The 17,341-nt window shown below is 41.7% G+C and overlaps 1 protein-coding gene across 2 annotated transcripts; it reads left to right on the plus strand.

Moving 5' to 3' along the window:
• Window positions 1-786: 786 nt before the first annotated feature.
• On the plus strand, window positions 787-16,750 carry PSMA6 (proteasome subunit alpha 6). 2 transcript variants are annotated; one of them, XM_024195996.3, is made up of 7 exons: window positions 787-988; window positions 7,832-7,926; window positions 9,556-9,637; window positions 9,958-10,113; window positions 11,950-12,128; window positions 15,486-15,580; window positions 16,545-16,750. In XM_024195996.3, the coding sequence occupies exons 1-7, from the start codon at window positions 913-915 to the stop codon at window positions 16,600-16,602; spliced, it is 741 nt and encodes a 246-aa protein (XP_024051764.1). In that variant the 5' UTR covers window positions 787-912; the 3' UTR covers window positions 16,603-16,750. The 2 variants fall into 2 exon arrangements, with proteins under 2 accessions (XP_024051764.1, XP_026507161.1); XM_026651376.1 differs by having other exon boundaries at window positions 787-984.
• The last annotated feature ends 591 nt before the right edge of the window (window positions 16,751-17,341 follow it).

Here is a 17,341-nt window from a genome sequence, read left to right on the forward strand (position 1 = left end):
GGCCGGGAGGGGAAGTGCCCGGCTGGCGGCGCAGGGTCCGGAGGCATGGGGGCTGCCCGAAGCCGGTAGCGCTCGGGCAGCTCGGCTCTTACAGAGCCCAGGAGTCAGGGAGCACAGCAGCCCCCGGCGCCCGCTCTAAGGTAAGCCAGGGAGTATTTTTCCCGGACATGTTCGGCTTTTTGGAAATTTCCCCCGGACGGGGGTTTGATTACCAAAAAGCCGGACATGTCCGGGAAAAACTGGACGTATGGTAACCCTATGCAACTTCCAAGCCAATGTGGACGGGTCGCAATGCTCCAACACCCAGGACAGGCTAGGTTAGGCTGTGGTGGCAGCCCAGTTTCCCCGCTGGCAAAAGGGGAGGATGCTGGACACCTCCAGCCCTAATAGGGCCATCACCAAAGGGTGCAGCCCCCCCCCCCCCCGGCCGGCCCCCGGCGCCGGGGGCGGGGGGAAAGGGCGCCCCGCCCCCCCCCCCCGCGCGGGGGGGGGGGCCGCCCCCCCCCCCCCCCCCGGAAAGAGGACAGCAGAGCGCCTGCGCAGTGAAGGGGCGCTAATTGCCGTTTTGTTTGCATGCTCAGTATCAAAGCACCTCACGCTCCTGCGTCTGCGCAGTAGGCGGGGGTTAGTAGCTGCATGGGGGGAGGGGAGGCGAGGCTGTTGATTGCACGCATGCGCAGAGGAGGGAGCGCGTGCTGTCGCAGCGTGTCGCGACTATACGCGAGCTAGCGGCTCCTCGGCCCTGGCGGATCGATGGTGTGTTATTTGCGCCTGCGCGGAGGAGCACGTGTTTGCGTGTCCCGGAAGCACTCCTTGTCCCAGAGCGGCTCCCAGACTCAGGCTGGTGGGAACGGGCCTTGCACGCTGCGTTACCGGCCGGTTCCCTGCGCCGCTGCCGCCTTCCCCCCCACCATGTCCCGAGGCTCCAGCGCCGGCTTCGACCGCCACATCACTATCTTCTCCCCCGAGGGCCGCCTCTACCAAGTAGGTGAGTGTCCGGCCTGGCCGCCGCCGAACTGCCCCGTCATGGTGCAGGCCGGGCCCACCCCGCTCCGGGGCGCCTGTGCGGGTTGCTCCAGGGGCGCTCGGGTCTGATGCTGCCGAGATTGGGGTGACGCTGCCGCCGTTTCCCGGGGCGGGGGGTTGCAATAGGGGCAGCGTCCCCGCGCGGACTGCACCGTCATGGGGGGCGGGGGCTCAGCACGCCCCTCCCCCCACAAACGCTTCTGGGGCGCGGAGGCTGCAGCGCGCCCACGAGATGCCCCGACGCACAGCTCGCGGGGAGCGTAACCAGCCCGGCAGGGTCGCCCCCATCATCTTCCTTCCTTAGCGCGGGGGTATCGGCTCCGCAAAATCCACCCCCACCCCAGCAAGGTCCTCTCCGCACCGTGGGGGGGATTGTAAAACGCCCTGCTTCAGAAATCCATCCCCGGGTGAGAGTCTCCTCTTCTCTCGGTCCCCAGCCCAGGATGAATAAAACTATAATGCCCAATCTAGGTTATACGGTGCCCATCACCATGATGTCAGGGTACCTACAGTGTCCCTATTTTAGGAGACAGATTTGAAAGGGCGGAGTTGTGTACATGAGAATATGCCACCAGTTTAATTTGAAGTGTGTTTTTAAACAAATTTTACTTAAGCCAGTGCAGAAACATGTTGGGACTTCTCAACACTACTTTAGTACAAATAAAGTAATTATGTGATTATCAAATACGTTGTAAAGAGCTTTTTTGAAATTATATCCTCTCCATAGTCACCAGCATAATCATATCTGCAGAAAACTTGTTGAAAATGGTTTACTGGCTATATAGATTATTCTTTTTGTACAAATAGGCCTAGTTGTTCTGTGTGTTAATGGAGCAAGAGTTTAATGCCTTTGGAAAAGTATGTATTCAAATTAAAATGTATTAAAATTGACTAAGGTGTGCCTATGTTATAAGGAACTGTTTGATGCAAAGGGCCAGATTTTCAAGGGGGCCTTAGCCTAGCCTTTGTGCTTGCATGCTATTAGATATGCAAATATGTGCATGCATGCTCAGTGTGCTGTCATTTGGCCTACATGGGTGATAGAACTTACATGTGCACTAGTGTGGGCAGGTAATAGGGCATGAAAATGCACATGCAGATCTTTATATACACAAAGTTGAGCAGCACAAAGAGAGGTGACTGAAAATTTGGCTAGAAATGTCAGTTTAGTTCTTGTATAGTGCTGTCCATTTTAAATGTGCTGTACAAAGATTAACTGATAAATGCACCCTTACGCCTTAGTCCAGTGATTCTCAACCTGTTTACCATTGTGGGCTGCACATGCAGCTCTCTGTTATGTGGGCCTCAGTCACACTATGTATGCTATCTGTATGGCCCTGAGGTTGTCACATGGGCCGCAGTTGTGTGTTGATTGGGCCGCAAGCAGCCCGCGGGTGGAGAACCCATTGCCTTAGTCAAATGCAGCAGTTACTCCCCTAGTTATCCAACCCAAGCTGGTGTTGAAAATAGTTGTCCCACTAGAGTAATAGGAATCAACAATGTTTAAGGCCTCGGCTACACTAAAATATTAGGTTGACCCAGCTATGTCGCTCGAGTGTGTGAAAAATCCGCACCTGAGTGGCGTAGTTAAGCCAACCTAACCCTCCCAGCATAGATAGCGCTAGGTTCATGGAAGAATTCGTCTGTTGACCTAGCTACTTGGGGAGGTGGATTACCTACACTAATGGGAGAACCCTGCCTGTTGATGTAGGTAGTGTCTACATTGAAGCGCTACAGTGGTGCAGCTGTAGCATTTCAAGTGTAGATTAAGTGTAGTATAGGGAGCGCAAGAGTAGTAAGAGGGGTTCCTGCATTCTGAAGGTACCATTGATGCTAAAAGCAAGTGTATGATAAATTTGTCTTTATTTATTTTATGTAATGCGTGTAGTGTGGTGTTAATGTATATGTTTTTACAAACAAATGTATGTAAACACTTAAAATATTTATGAATCAATTAAACTGTGCTATGGAGCCATCATTGAGAATCATAGGAAACACAGCTTTATCACATTTGTTAGAACAAATCCATTTAGTTTGATTAATATTGAATATTTTTGGGAATGCATTTCAAGTTCGTCACAAGTGCTTTTTTTTATTTAAAAAAAGAAAATGTAATCAAATTTTAAAAAAGCCTCCAGAAGTAAAGTTAAAAAAGGGATGGATCACTTGATAAGTTCCCCTGTTCTATTCACTCCCTCTGAAGCATCTGGCACCAGCCTCTGTTGGAAGACAGGATACTGGGTTAGATGGACCATTGGTCTGACTCAGTATGGCCATTCTTATGTTAAATTTAGTCATGAACTCTCTGATTATAAATGGTACAAAAGAACACATCTTAATGTAGGGAACAATCTGCATCAGTCACTTGGACATCCCCTTGGTAGCTTAATAATTGGTCTTATCTCCAATTTGATTTTCTCTTGCTTTTTGATGTCCTAGTACAGTTTTTCCACTGATGATGCCACTGCCATACTTGTATAACTATTTTCCATTTGAATATTAGCATACAGGGGACTTTTTTTTTAAGTTTGTGCTGCATGTCATTAGGGTGTCATAGAATCATAGAAATGTAAAGGTGGAAAGGACCTCAAGAGGTCATCTCGTCCAGCCCCCTGCACTGATCAGGACCAACTTTACCTAGACCAGGGGTCGGCAACCTTTCAGAAGTGGTGTGCCGAGTCTTCATTTATTCACTCTAATTTAAGGTTTCGCGTGCCAGTAATACATTTTAACGTTTTTAGAAGGTCTCTTTCTATAAGTATATAATATAGAACTAAACTATTGTTGTATGTAAAGTAAATAAGGTTTTTTAAAATGTTTAAGAAGCTTCATTTAAAATTAAATTAAAATGCAGAGCCCCCCGGACCGGTGGCCAGGACCCGGGCAGTGTCAATGCCACTGAAAATCAGCTCGCATGCCGCCTTCGGCACGCATGCCATAGGTTGCCTACTCCAGACCTAGACCATCACTGGCAGGTGTTTGTTTAAACTGTTCTTAAAAACCTCCAATGATGGGAATTCCACAACTCCATTGGAAGTCTATTTCAATGCTTAATTATCCTTATAGTTAGTTAATATCTAAATCTCCCTTGCTGCAGATTAAGCTGATCTTTGAGGGTGAGACAAGAAGCAGATATGGAGAATAATCAATTGCGATCTTTTTTAACAATAGCTCTTAACATATTTGAAGACTGTTTTCAGGTCCCCCCCAAAGTTGTCTTTTCTCAAGGTTTTTAAACCTCTTATCTTTTTTTGTTGCTGTCCTCTGGACTTGCCCCAATTTGTCCACATCTTTCCTAAAGTGCGCAGTCCAGAACTGGACACAGTACTTCAGCTGAGGCCTTACCAGTGCCAACTAGAGCAGGAGAATTACCTCCTGTGTCTTGCATGCAACATTCCTGTTACTACAGCCCAGAATCTTAGCTTGTTTCAAAACTGGGATCACATTGTTGACACTCATTCAATTTGTGATCCACGATAAACCCCCAGATCCTCTTCAGCAGTACTACTGCCTAAACCAGTTATTCCCCATTTTGTATTTGTGCATTTGATTTTTCCTTCCTAAGTGTAGAACTTTGCACTTGTCTTTACTGAATTTCATCATGTTGATTTCAGACCGTTTCTCAAAATTGTCAAGGTCATTTTGAATTCTAATCCTGTCCTCCAAAGTGCTTGCAATCCCTCCCATCTTGGGGTCATCTGTAAACTTTATAAGCATACTCTCTACTCCATTAACCAAGTCATTAATGAAATTATTGAATAGTACTGGACCCAGGGCAGACTGCTGTGGGACCCCACTAGATAACGTTCCCCCAGTTTGACAGCAAACCATTGATAACTATTCTTTGTGCAGTTTTTCAATCAGTTGTGTGCTCACGTTATTGTAATTTTAATCTGGACCGCATTTCCCTAGTTTGCTTATGAGAGTGTCATGTGGGACTGTGTCAAAAACCTTACTACAATTAAGATGTATCATATCTCCGACTTCTCCACTAGGCCAGTAAACCTGTCAAAGAAGGAAATTAGGTTGGTTTGGCATGATTTGTAATCTATGCTGACTGTTACTTTAAACTCTGTTCTCCAAATGCATATAAATTGATTGTTTAATAATTTGTTCCAGTATCTTTCCAGGTATTGAAGTTAGGTTGACTGGTCTATAATTCCCATAAAGTAATCAAAATAAAATGAGAATTTAGCATTCTAGGTTTGCTAGGTGATTACCTGAAGTAGTTGGGGGGAGGGAATTAGCTCCAAAGTAATAGAATGTGACTTGGCTACTCAGAAATAATATTTTTAATTAATCAGTTTTCAGGTTGACTCTTCACTTAATTGGATGGCCCATGAATGTTTGTTAGTTCCAAACGCTTGTGTTGGCTGCCATACCAATTAAAAAACATAAACCACTGATTCGTGTAATGCTAGACTGTCCAGATACTGCACTTTTCATTCTAAAAGTGTTCTCAGTTATGCATTATCTTACTAGCAGCCTTCTTATGTATTGGGGAGAGATTGGGCAGTCTCTGGAATTCCTTGCCAAGTCAAGAGGATTTTCTCTACTATATAGCACGTACACAATTATTTCCTGCAGTTATTACCATTTCTCTTCCCCACCTCACTTTCTCGACCTTCCTCAGTCCCCATCTCTCCAGTTAGAGAACTGGATTAGATGGGAGTGCTATTCTTAGGATCTAACTGTTACAGCACCTTCACTGGCTTGAAGGGTGGTGGTTGTGTGTGTTTATGCTTCTGCAATATTCCTAGCGTCTTGCCATCCAGGGAACCAGAAACTTGGGAATTGAACATGGCAGTGCAAAGCTCTTTCACTCACTTGCCATACCCAAGTTAGTCAAATGCTGAATCCCGTTGGGTTAGAGAAAGAACTGTGGTTCTGCATAATTACAAAATACTATTGCAGTATAATAACTGAATTGGGACAATCTGATTTGAAAATAAGAAAACTGTTTTAGATTTAGGATATAGATTTAACATGGGGACAAACGAGTCAGTATGTGTAGTACAGAATGGCTTTCCCCCCCCCCCCCACTTTAATCCCTTATAAATTCAAGTTGCTTAATATAATTATTCAAAAGATACTTTAGTTTGCTAAATTAAATGTTGAAAACAATTGGGTAGCACATAGAATGTGACTGTGTGCGCTATATGGAAGAGCTGACTTCAGGAAGAACTTTGTCTTTTACTTCCCAAAGCTGAGAAACTTGCTGCTGAAATGATGCATGGAAGCTTGGAGAAGGCAACAGTTCTTTTCATAAGCACCCCTTGTTGCTGTTAACTTGCCTCAGAGTAGGGGCATTTCCTTGTCTTCTATTGTGTCAGCCTTAGAAAGGGGAGGTTTCTTTCAAGTTGAATTTGTTGCATAGGTGTGTTTCAAAATTTCCTCTTTTCTCATTGTTGTGAAGTTCTGCATGCTGTGCAGAGCCTGCTGCAGTTTGAATACATATGCACAGTACCACTGAAATGCTGAAGGATGAAAGAGCCTGTATAAATGTCAAATACTATTGCAATACAATTACTTAATTGGGACAAGTTAAATTGCAAAAAAGGCTTTCTTTGGATGTCTCCCTGGAAACTGAGGTAGAGCAATTTATAATGAATACTTAATCAGAACATTATTAGCATAAATTTTGTTTACTAGTTACAAATTTAGCTAGTGCCAATAGTTAAGTGGTTGATAAGTAGGTGTTATGTAAATATGAATTTATAAGCTCTCATCTTTTAATATGCAAGTTACCAAATAAAAATCACGGGGAACTTGCTTGTTCTTAGGTGCTTGGGAGGGCATAGTCAACAGCAGCATGGTTTAAGAGATGGAGCCAAATAATTCTAGATAATTGAATTTACAACTCGAGTTGTCGGTTTCTTCTAGGTAAATATAAATAAAATAAATAATAAAATGCCTTTTTGGGGATTAAAGTCATTAATGCAGTGTTAAGATCCAGAATCCAGAAAATGTTGAGGTACTGCTGAAAGCTCAACCTTGATTTCTGAGCCCCTTGTGATTTTCTTGTTATATAATCTCTCTGACACAAATTGTTTCCATTGATTAAGTGCGGTGTATGTAATATGATAAACAGGAATTGCTTATTCATTCTTACAGTAAATTACAGTACAGGCTTGAGTTTTGATTTAATGTTAAGTCTTAATATCTAATCCAGTGGCTTTAAAATTATAACCATTTACTTTCTGCAAGTGGAAAGGTTTTTTTATTCAGTTTTTTACATAGGTTCCAGGTTAATGTTTTAACATTGGGCCATTTCAATCAACCACTGAACTGCTTTTCCTCTAATTGGCTTGTTTTGCAGATCTTGTTGAGACTTAAAAATCAAGCCAAGCATAAGTACTTGGCACTGTAGTGTAGCTTACTATATGTAAGGTTTATAAGAAACTGTATTTTATATGCTATATTTAACATAACTTATTGAAGGTGGTAAAGTTAAGGTTGAACTTTCAAACTTAAATCTGTATTTCCTAACTTGACTGCCTGATTATTATTTTTTTTTTTATTAAACCTTTATGTTGCTTGCCTGCTCTCTGGCAGGGACACAGAATTTCTTGTTTCAAATTTTAAAAGGGAGAGCAACACCAGTGCCTAATACTGTTCAGCACTCTAGTTGAACAGAGGAGAGTCAAACTCAGTATTTTTGTCCATTGGGACAAGCTATTGCAAACAAGAGGGCTCAATCCCCAGTGGGATATGTGTGTGTGGGCTGGGCTTGCAGGCTCTGCCCCAAACATATTAGTGGCAATGGTACAAGTATTTCTGATTATTTTTATATGTATCTTTCTAGAATATGCTTTTAAGGCTATAAACCAGGGTGGCCTTACATCAGTAGCTGTTCGTGGGAAAGATTGTGCAGTAATTGTAACACAGAAGAAAGTACCTGTAAGTAAAACAAACACAAACCTATTTTTGGAATGTGAATAGTAAATTTAGTGAAATTATCAGCCGTGTGTCTGTGAATTAAACCCATGGTTTTCAAACTGCGAGTCACGACCCAGTACTGAGTTGCGGAATGTCAGGCACTGGGTCGCGGTGGCTCTTGTCAGCACCGCCGATCAGTCCGTTAAAAGTCCCGTCGGCGGTGCTGCCCGGCTAAGGCAGGCTAGTCCCTACCTCTTCTGACACTGCGCTGCGCCCCAGAAGCGGGGGCCCACAGAGCTCCGCGCACTGCCCCAAGCACCAGCTTCGCACTCTCTTTAGGCCGGGAACCAGCCAATGGGAGCTGGGGAGGGTGGTGCCTACGAGCCGGACCTGCTGCTGGCCACTTCCGGGGTGCAGTGCAGTTCGTGGTGCCAGGACAGGCAGGAAGCCTGCCTTAGCTGCACCGCTGACTGGGAGCCACCCCAGGTAAGCCCGCGCCCCAATCCCGCACTCCAAAACCCTGCCCCAGCCCTGAGCCCCTTCCTGCACCCAAGCCCCTCATTCCCGGCCCCAGCCCAGAGCCCTGACCCCCTCCTGCACCCCAACCTCCGGCCCCAGCTCCATTGGGTCACAGGCATTAACTATTTCCTTCAACTGGGTCACCAGAAAAAAAGTTTGAAAACCACTGAATTAAACAATACCTGTTTGCCATTGTGCCTGCCCTGACTTGCCTCCCCTTTGCTGCTCAAGCGTCTTCTCAGCACCCCAGCTCCACACCACTTAATTTCATTATTGCAAAGCCCTGGACCACCTGAAAATACATCTGTCTTTGAGGTGTGGGACTGTTTACCTGTGCATTTTTCCCAGTCCTACTCTTCTGAAACCTTACCTGTAAAGCACTGTATCAGTGGTACAGAGAGCAAGACTTCAGTAAATGTCTGTCAGCACATTGGATGGAGTGACACAGCGATGCTGAGGAAGAGAAGCCGGCAAGATGAGAAAAATTTAACTCCTAATTTGAAGAGCAGCAAACATACTAGGGGTTCCTAAATATTTGTATAGGGATCCTCAAAATTGTCCTGGGGAAGAGGATTTCATCTTCCTCCATTGGCTCAGTGACTAATCTTTGACGAATGTTGGGCGGTGTCCCCTTCTTCCTTTGCTGCCTATTTATGACTGATCACTGGAATATAGTAGTAGAAATTCTTCCCACGTTTCTGCAGAACAAGATACTAGGAACTTATAATGGAAGTTCAGCGACTCTTTGCAAATGCAGTGTTATGTTGGAACTTCCCCCTTTTCCATGCTGATAGTAGATAATGGAGTGCTTGGAAGACAGTTTCCACCTTAATTTTCTGATTTCTGCCTCTTGTTGGCCTGAGCGCAGGTCTACACTTAAAATGCTGCATTGATACAGCTGCACCACTTAAGTGAAGACGCTGCTACACTGACGGGAGAAGCTTTCCCATCAACATAGCACTGTTTGCATGGGGAGGTTACGGTCAGTATAACTGCGTTGCTCGGGGTGGAGGGATGTTTTTCCCCTGTAGTGTAGACCTGGCCTCAGTGATCTGATATTAATATTGTCTTTTATATGTGGGTAAAGGACTATTGTTTCTTTTAAATTATTTCAGTATTTTTGTCCATTAGGACAAGTTATTGGATTCCAGCACAGTGACTCATTTATTCAGAATTACTGAAACTATTGGATGTGTAATGACAGGAATGACAGGTAATTAATTTACCTTCTGCTTAAATATCCAAATTTTTTAAATACTTTTTTCTTTTGTTACTTCATTTCATGTTATGTTGATGTTTGCAAACTCCTGTAATCCAAAACTGGAGATGAGGTTTAAGAGATTTGCTATTTACAAACTGACAATTAGTTTAAATTTAGCACATCAGGATCTTCCAGGATGGAGATCAGATTAGTGCTATCAACAGCATATCCAGCAATGCAATGTGGTGTGTTTTCAAGAACTTTCTCTAAACATTTTTTAGTGGAAGTAATGCTTACTTTAGTGGGAGTAAATATTTTGTCTTTTATATTAGCTGACAGCAGGTCTCAGGTTCAAAGAGCCCGCTACGAGGCTGCTAACTGGAAATACAAGTACGGCTATGAGATCCCAGTGGATATGCTGTGTAAAAGGATTGCAGATATTTCTCAGGTCTACACACAAAATGCTGAAATGAGGCCTCTTGGTTGCTGTAAGTATACTAAAGTGTACCAAATGGATAAATCTAACACATACAGATTTTATTTTTTTAAATTAAACGTATGGGAACAAATTCTAACCAACTTTTCTAGATATGTAAAATGATATGGGCGTAATGTAAAGAGTAGTGGTGACTAATGGTTAAAACGGGTGTTGGAGTCTGGACTGTGGGATTATATTGCTGTTTCTGCTATTGACTCACCATATGAACTCAGGCAAACCATTTAACCTCTATGTCAATTTTTCTTGTGTAATAGTATTTCCCCTTGGTGTTATGAGTAGAACTGGTTAGACACTTTCTGAGGAAACCTAATTTAATCAAAAAATGCTGTTTCAAGGAGGCAAAATGTTTTGGGAAACCTGCCTGCTTTCCTAGTGGGCTGCTTGCAGTCTGGATCCAGGGTCCATAGCTCCAGAGTAGCCCTGCCTTCAGGGACCATGAAGTATCTGACTCCCTCACATGGAGCAGGGAGCCTAGCAGCCCTTGGGACTTCTAGGCTCCCAGCTGTGTGGCAGGGAGGGCACCAGAGCACGGAGCCTAGAAGCTCTGAGAGTCTTGCTGTAAGCGTAGCCCCATCAGGCCAGGGCTTCCAGTCTCCCTGCTTGGACCCAGGAGCCTCACCTGTAGCTGAGGTTGGGCTTCCAACTCCACAGCAGGGAGCCTGGAAGCCTAGAGAACCTCAGCTCCAGCAGGGACTCTAAGGGGTTCTAGGATGCTTGGAAGTCCCGGGACTGGCTTAAAGGTTCTGCAGCTCTGGGGTAGCCCCAACATGCAGACTTCCCTGGGGCCAGGGACAGCCCACAGGTGGGCTGCAGCAGAGCTGCAGACACTGGGAGCACTAGCAGCAGCTCAATTAAGTTGACATTCTTGTCAGTTTCACAAATTTTATATGGAAACACCATCTTTTGATGTTTCTGAAAAGTTTCTTGGTTTTGCTGAGAAATTTTGGGAAATTTGGTTTCATTTCAATGCGAAATAACCCCAATTTAAAAAACCCAAAAATTAGTGTAGATCAAAAATACAAGTTTCAACCAGCTCTATTTATGGTGCTTAATCTGTTCAGAGTATTCTGAGGTTTTAATTTACTGTTTTAAAATTGCATACTGAATGTAAATCTCAATTTAGCATCTGTTTATTACTTGTACATGTGTAAAATTAGTAGTTCAAAGATCTTAAAAGCTGCACTGGTAAAATCAGATGAGCATCTAAGATCTACAAGTTTTAATTGTTTTTGAAGTTTTCTTTTCCTTCACTTATTTTTTTTTTTTTTAATCTATGAAATTAAATAGAAATGCAATGTAATGCAGTGTGAGGCAATATTGTAAAGTTAAAATGTCAGTCAAAAATGTACTTAACTTGACTATGCAACGTATTTGTAAAACTTCCTATTTTTTTCAGGTTAAATGTATGCTTAATTTATGACATTCTACAATAAATAGTACAGGATGTGCACTGCAGCTGATTTTACCTTGTTACTGGCACCTTAACTTTTGTATTACCTGACCTTGTGGCTCTGTTGCAAAGTCAACACTGCATTACATTTTCTGCATTTAATGAATGGTTTGCTTTGTGTGTGATAAAAGTCTGGTTTGCTCTAAAATGAGGTACATACTTGGAAATGAGGCACAATTGAGAGGTATGTCACCTTAGTGATAAAGGGGAAACATGAACCTCAGAATAATGGGGCTGGGTCCAAAAAGGTATTTAACTGTGCACTGTCCCAGCTCATACTAGAGGAGAGTCTATGTTCTAAAAGTCAGAATCCCCAATCACATGGCACTTCGGTTATATCAAATTTTTTTTTTTTTTTTTTTTTTTTTTTTAAAGGCATGATACTGATTGGTATTGATGAAGAACATGGCCCTCAGGTATACAAGTGTGATCCTGCAGGTTACTATTGTGGGTTCAAGGCCACAGCTGCGGGGGTCAAACAAACAGAGTCAACCAGCTTTCTTGAAAAGAAAGTGAAGAAGAAATATGACTGGACGTTTGAACAGACAGTAGAGGTAAGCCAGTAGGGGAAAATCAAACTGAGCCAAAAGTGCTCCACTACCTGTAGTACTTGTGTAAAGGGTTATGATGCAAAGAAGTATTGTGTTTCCTCCTTTGTTATGGTGCCCAATGTCACTGCCATAGTAAGCAGCCATTTTCACTAGGAAATAATCTTAATTTTGAAAGTGCTTAAATAGCGCTAACCAAACTGTTTGCCTGTGCTTGTGCTATGCATTTTTTGTATCAGTGTTTCATAAGGCTGTTCATATGCCCAAATGGGGTAATGGCACTAGTGGGACATCTTATTCTGTGTATCGAAAATTCCTTGTAAAACACACAAATCACATACACATTGACATTACTTGCCACCATTTGCCCTCCAATATCTATATATAATATGCTTTGCCTTAAGGATTTTCTTAATGTTGTCATTGTTTAGTTGTTGGTTGTGTAATATTTTCCTCCTTGTAAACTGACAAAAGTAGTGAAATGTTGTTTTGTTCCACCTACAAGTTCTTTTGAATATAGACAGGCTGTTTTTTCTTTTAGAAATAGGATTCTTATATTGGCACAAACTGAACTAAAGTCATTTATTTGGTCATCAAATTTCAATGCTCCTGGCCTATTACTGCAGAGTCACCATTGCCATTTTAGGTATGTTGGTTGTTCAGGACCCTGCATTGTGGAAGCCAGAAAATCCTGCCACCTCAGTTTGTAGTTGTCATCTTGGATTTGCTCTCTGAAGAGCAAGTCACTGAAGATGGTTTTAAAGGCTTTTAAACCAACCTGCATGCTAGAAAGCACTTTAAAATAGGACGTTACTGTAGCACCAGTGCTGACAGTTGGTGTTGTGATAAGTGCACATGCTTTTTGCAGCAGCAACACTAGAATCATCTTGGTCAAGGATGCATCCCCTTCTAATGCATATGTATATCCATAGGGCTATGAGTAGAAGCCTTGATAGGAAGATACTGACTTCCTGATCCTCCATATTTGGCCTGTTAGAGGGGCAAGGTACTAAAAGTGCAGTTGTGCCAGAGATGATAGTGCTGTTTTCAGCGAGGGAAGTGGTGAGTTTACTCTGCATTTTAGGGCAGACTTTAAAATTACTTTCTGTAAATCAGGTGGGTGTCGGGGGGGTTCCAGTTGTATTTTTCTTTCCTCTGAAACTGACCACAAAACAAGTAGCTCCTAAAAATAAGTTATGGAAGCTAGTATGTCCCCATTGAGCATCAGTCCCACTACACTCTAATCTCTTGTGCATTGGTACTATTTATCCTGCTTTTCCACTGGAGGAAAGATGAAGGGCCAGGGAATCACCCTGATCCTAGCACTAGCTCTGCAGTGTGTGGCTGGGTATAGAAATGCACTGTCCTATGATACTCCATTCAGCAATTGTATGCCCGTTATTGCATATGTGTACATGCAGTAAGTATAAAGCCAGCTATTATGGAAATTATCATTCAAGACGCAGCCTTAAAATGTAAACTACTTATAAAATAAGCCAACACTCTATCTTGTTTGATAATTTTCCTTACTGTTTCAGCTAAACATAGGAGATTTGAGTTTAAACAATCCTCTTCATGGCCCATCTATTTCTCCTGTCTCATCTTGTTCTTAAGTCATAATGCTGATCTTGTGATACACCAAACACTGCAGTCACATAAACTGTAATAACCTTAAAATAAAACTCCACTGCAGGAATCAACAGGAGATGGCTTATTTAAATACAGATACATGTTTAGAAATGGAATTGAGAGGTTTTTAGCTAAATTGTTTGGGTTTTTCTTCAAGTCTGCACTACTGTGTGAGCTTTTGAAAAGCTTTGTTAGTGTTAGAACATGTTCACACATTGCTTATATTCAGTTATAAATTACAGCCTTATAGGGACAATTAAGCAGTCATAATTTTAACATCCAAAATTATTAGAGCTGAAAACTGGGGTTTTCAAAAGAGCCTTAAGGGTGCTAGGCACTCAAATCTTATTGAATTTCAATGTGACATGAATAACTAACTCCCTCAGACTCCTTTGAATATCCCATCCAAAATAGTTGTCTCAAAAATAAAATTTATTCTTTTGCCATTGTTTCCTGGCATCTTGTATATCACTCACGTTGGGCAATTGAAGTAGATTGAGGCTATTCCTAGTCAGTTTCATATTCTGTTTTTAATGCACAGCACTGCAATGTTTTGGAAGCAAATGCTTGAAATGAATGTTTAAATGCAAATGAGTTCCAATCAATTCATAGAAACACTTCTATTGGTGGCTTTTTTTTTTTTTTAAGGTTGTGTAAAAATATCTTCACAAACCTATATTTTGGGCCTATGTTGACCCTATTAAGTGTTTCTTTTAAAATTTGAGTCAGCCATGATACATGACTCTGCTGAGCAAAACCAAGAAACCTGATGGCATCTTCATGCTTTTCCAGGATCCTTGTGAAAGGCTGTATGTGTTTGATTAAAAAGATTCTTTCATAATCTGGCTTCTACTGGACCCTGCATTGAAGGCATAATTCTACTACAACACGTCAGTTTAGTGTTTCAGAAATTATTGCATTTCTATTTATTTTTCAATTTAAGTAACTAAGAAGATGCCTATCCAAGGCTCTCATCACCCTAATGCACAATTAACAATTCAATTAAATATCAGCAACATTAAAATCAATTCAGCCAGCTAGCCACCTACAAAGATCTTTTCTGTCCCTTCATCATTATGAGAAGATAGCCTCAACATTACAATTATGACTTCAGTGCAGGATTAAGTATGGAAAGAGAGCTTGAGAGAGAACTTGTAACACATACCTTGGATAATTAGTAAAAACAGAAAAGGTAATAATCATGGTTAAGTGCAGTATTTCTTAAATCCCCAATATGAGGGCATGTTATAAAAAAGAATAACATAAAATAGTAACTGCACAAGTGACTTGTGTATCTGTTTGTGAAAAGCATGGTGGTGACTCCACGTCCTAAAAAAAAAAAACCCACACCCATAACCACCAAGGTAAAACTGGCTTGTAATTAAGATGTCTAGATTGTTGTGTGTGTTTGTTTGTTTGTTTTTTTTGGTGGTGGTAAATGTGTTCTATTTTCAACTCAAATCAAAAGATTTTAACCTTTGCATGGTAAACAACTTGTTGGATTTTCTTATCAGGAAATCCCAAGATACCCTTAATAATCAGTGTATCCTTATCTTGTATGTTGTTTGCCTGGGGTGAAGAGAGAGACCTGAATTTTGCTACAGGAGCAATTTATATTTGAAAATGTGGGGGAGAGGGAGTGATTTAACTTGAAATTGAAAGATGGGTAGGTCTTGACAATATTTTGAGTGCTCTTTTTTCAGTATTTATCTTTTATCTAACTTTTACTTTTAGACAGGAATAACTTGCCTGTCTACTGTTCTGTCCATTGATTTCAAACCTTCGGAACTAGAAGTTGGAGTAGTTACAGTTGAAAACCCTAAATTCAGGTAAGTTAGTGTGCTTTCCTGGTTATGAATGGCTAATTTTAACTCCATCCCTTCTTAAAGGTAGATTAAAATATAGATGGAAATGAAAAGACATGGGGGGAGGGGGGAATAACTTGCCATTTTCTAAAAATTTGGGGTGGGGGAGAGTTTGGTGACGTCCTTTCAGATCACTCTTTGCAGTTGGGAACTGTGGCCCTACTTTAAGCTCTGACTAGACAGGAAGACTTTTAAAAAAAAAAAAAAAACAAAAAAAACAAAAAAAACTATATAACATTTTTTTAACCCGTGCAAGCATGGTATGACATCAGTTTTTGGGATTTCCTAACTTGAATGCTTGTTAATGCAACATTAAGGGTGAAATAATGCTGGCTTTTTGCATTTCATACATTTTTAGGAAAACTAAATGCAAGTTAGCTCAATGTTAAATGGCACAGAAGATTCCCTCCTAACAGGGCACCTACTTCCATGCTCCCCTTTTGCCGCTGCCATTCAAGGGCCCATGCTAAGGCTCTGCCCTTGTATTCCCTGACAGTGGGTGTGTATGCTGGGGGAGGAGGAACTTCCATAATCTGGTCATAACCATCCTTTCAAAAAAAGAGGACCACAAAATTTGAATCCCCTTTGGAGTAATCGTCCTACTGATTACTTTGGACCACTCTTATTTTTTTTCCCCACCCCAGTACATCATGGTAGCTACCTCATCAGCTTTACCAGGGTATTACTAATGACCTGTTCTGTCCCACTACTGTCCCCATTGCTCGCCAGGACCCTAGACTCTCCTGTTGGTTTTTCAAAAATAATCGGCATGGCTCATTCAGTGCTGTAGCAATTATTTTAAACAGACAAAAGATGCAGCTGTACTACTTACATTTATTTGTGGGGACATTAAAGATGGAAGATGGTGGGTTAAGGAGAAGAATAAACAATACTATTTCCAGAATTCTTTTTTTCCCCCCCCCTTTAGGATCCTTACAGAAGCGGAGATTGATACGCACCTCGTAGCTCTAGCAGAGAGAGATTAACTAGTTTTCCTAGTCGCATTGACTGTGCTTCTGGCCACGAAGTTTGGTAAAAAGAAAACACTTATTAATGGCTCTGGATTATGGTTTGAAAATGGAATGCTATATGGTGTATTTTACTCTGTCCAAATAAAACAGAGGTTTTTGAAAACGTTTGGTGTCTGCTTTAATTGCCATACTTTGTTTAAAACGAGCTTGTTTTTTCAGTGCTGTGAAAACATAATTCAAAATATTTGATAGCATGGAACACTTCTGCAGTAATTTGCCTCTTGCCTAATGGGTTCTTGAAGGAAAATATGGTAATGAACTGATTCCCTAGGTTTGGCATGACTAACTTTTTGTGTCACTATTAACCCAAATGCTGCCCATGCTCATTTGGGATTGTTATGCTTAGTTCTGATTTTGTCTTGTAATATTTCTGCACGTTTCTGTAGTGCCATTCACTACAAACCTCAGTCTGGCTCCTTAGAGGAAGAATATTCTTTTTTCCCTAAACAGTGCCTTAGGGCAGGACTCTGCCTTTCTGTTCCTTGCTGCTGCTCTGATTTTTACTACAGATGCAGTTAGACCGGTGCCCACAAAGCCTGCTTCAAAACAGGAAGGTAGGAGGCAGAGTTAGAAAATGCCAAACTTGATCTAATTTAAAAAAATAAAAAATTCCAAAGGACTTTTAATATAAAATCAAGAGTTTACTGCTGCTAAATCCTTCAGAATTTAAAGTGCTTAGTGTGGCTTAAAAAAA

Source organism: Terrapene carolina, unplaced genomic scaffold (assembly GCF_002925995.2).
Source record: "Terrapene carolina triunguis isolate 2854851 unplaced genomic scaffold, T_m_triunguis-2.0 Scaffold96, whole genome shotgun sequence".
NCBI classification, from domain to species: domain Eukaryota; kingdom Metazoa; phylum Chordata; order Testudines; family Emydidae; genus Terrapene; species Terrapene triunguis.

Excerpts from the sequence above, each read along its gene's own strand:
- PSMA6 (XM_024195996.3), top strand. The coding sequence starts at position 913 with ATGTCCCGAGGCTCCAGCGCCGGCTTCGACCGCCACATCACTATCTTC. Across the intron at positions 10,114-11,949 it reads AATGAGGCCTCTTGGTTGCT|GCATGATACTGATTGGTATT; the intron begins GTAAGTATACTA and ends TTTTTTTTAAAG. Across the intron at positions 15,581-16,544 it reads GTTGAAAACCCTAAATTCAG|GATCCTTACAGAAGCGGAGA; the intron begins GTAAGTTAGTGT and ends CCCCCCCTTTAG.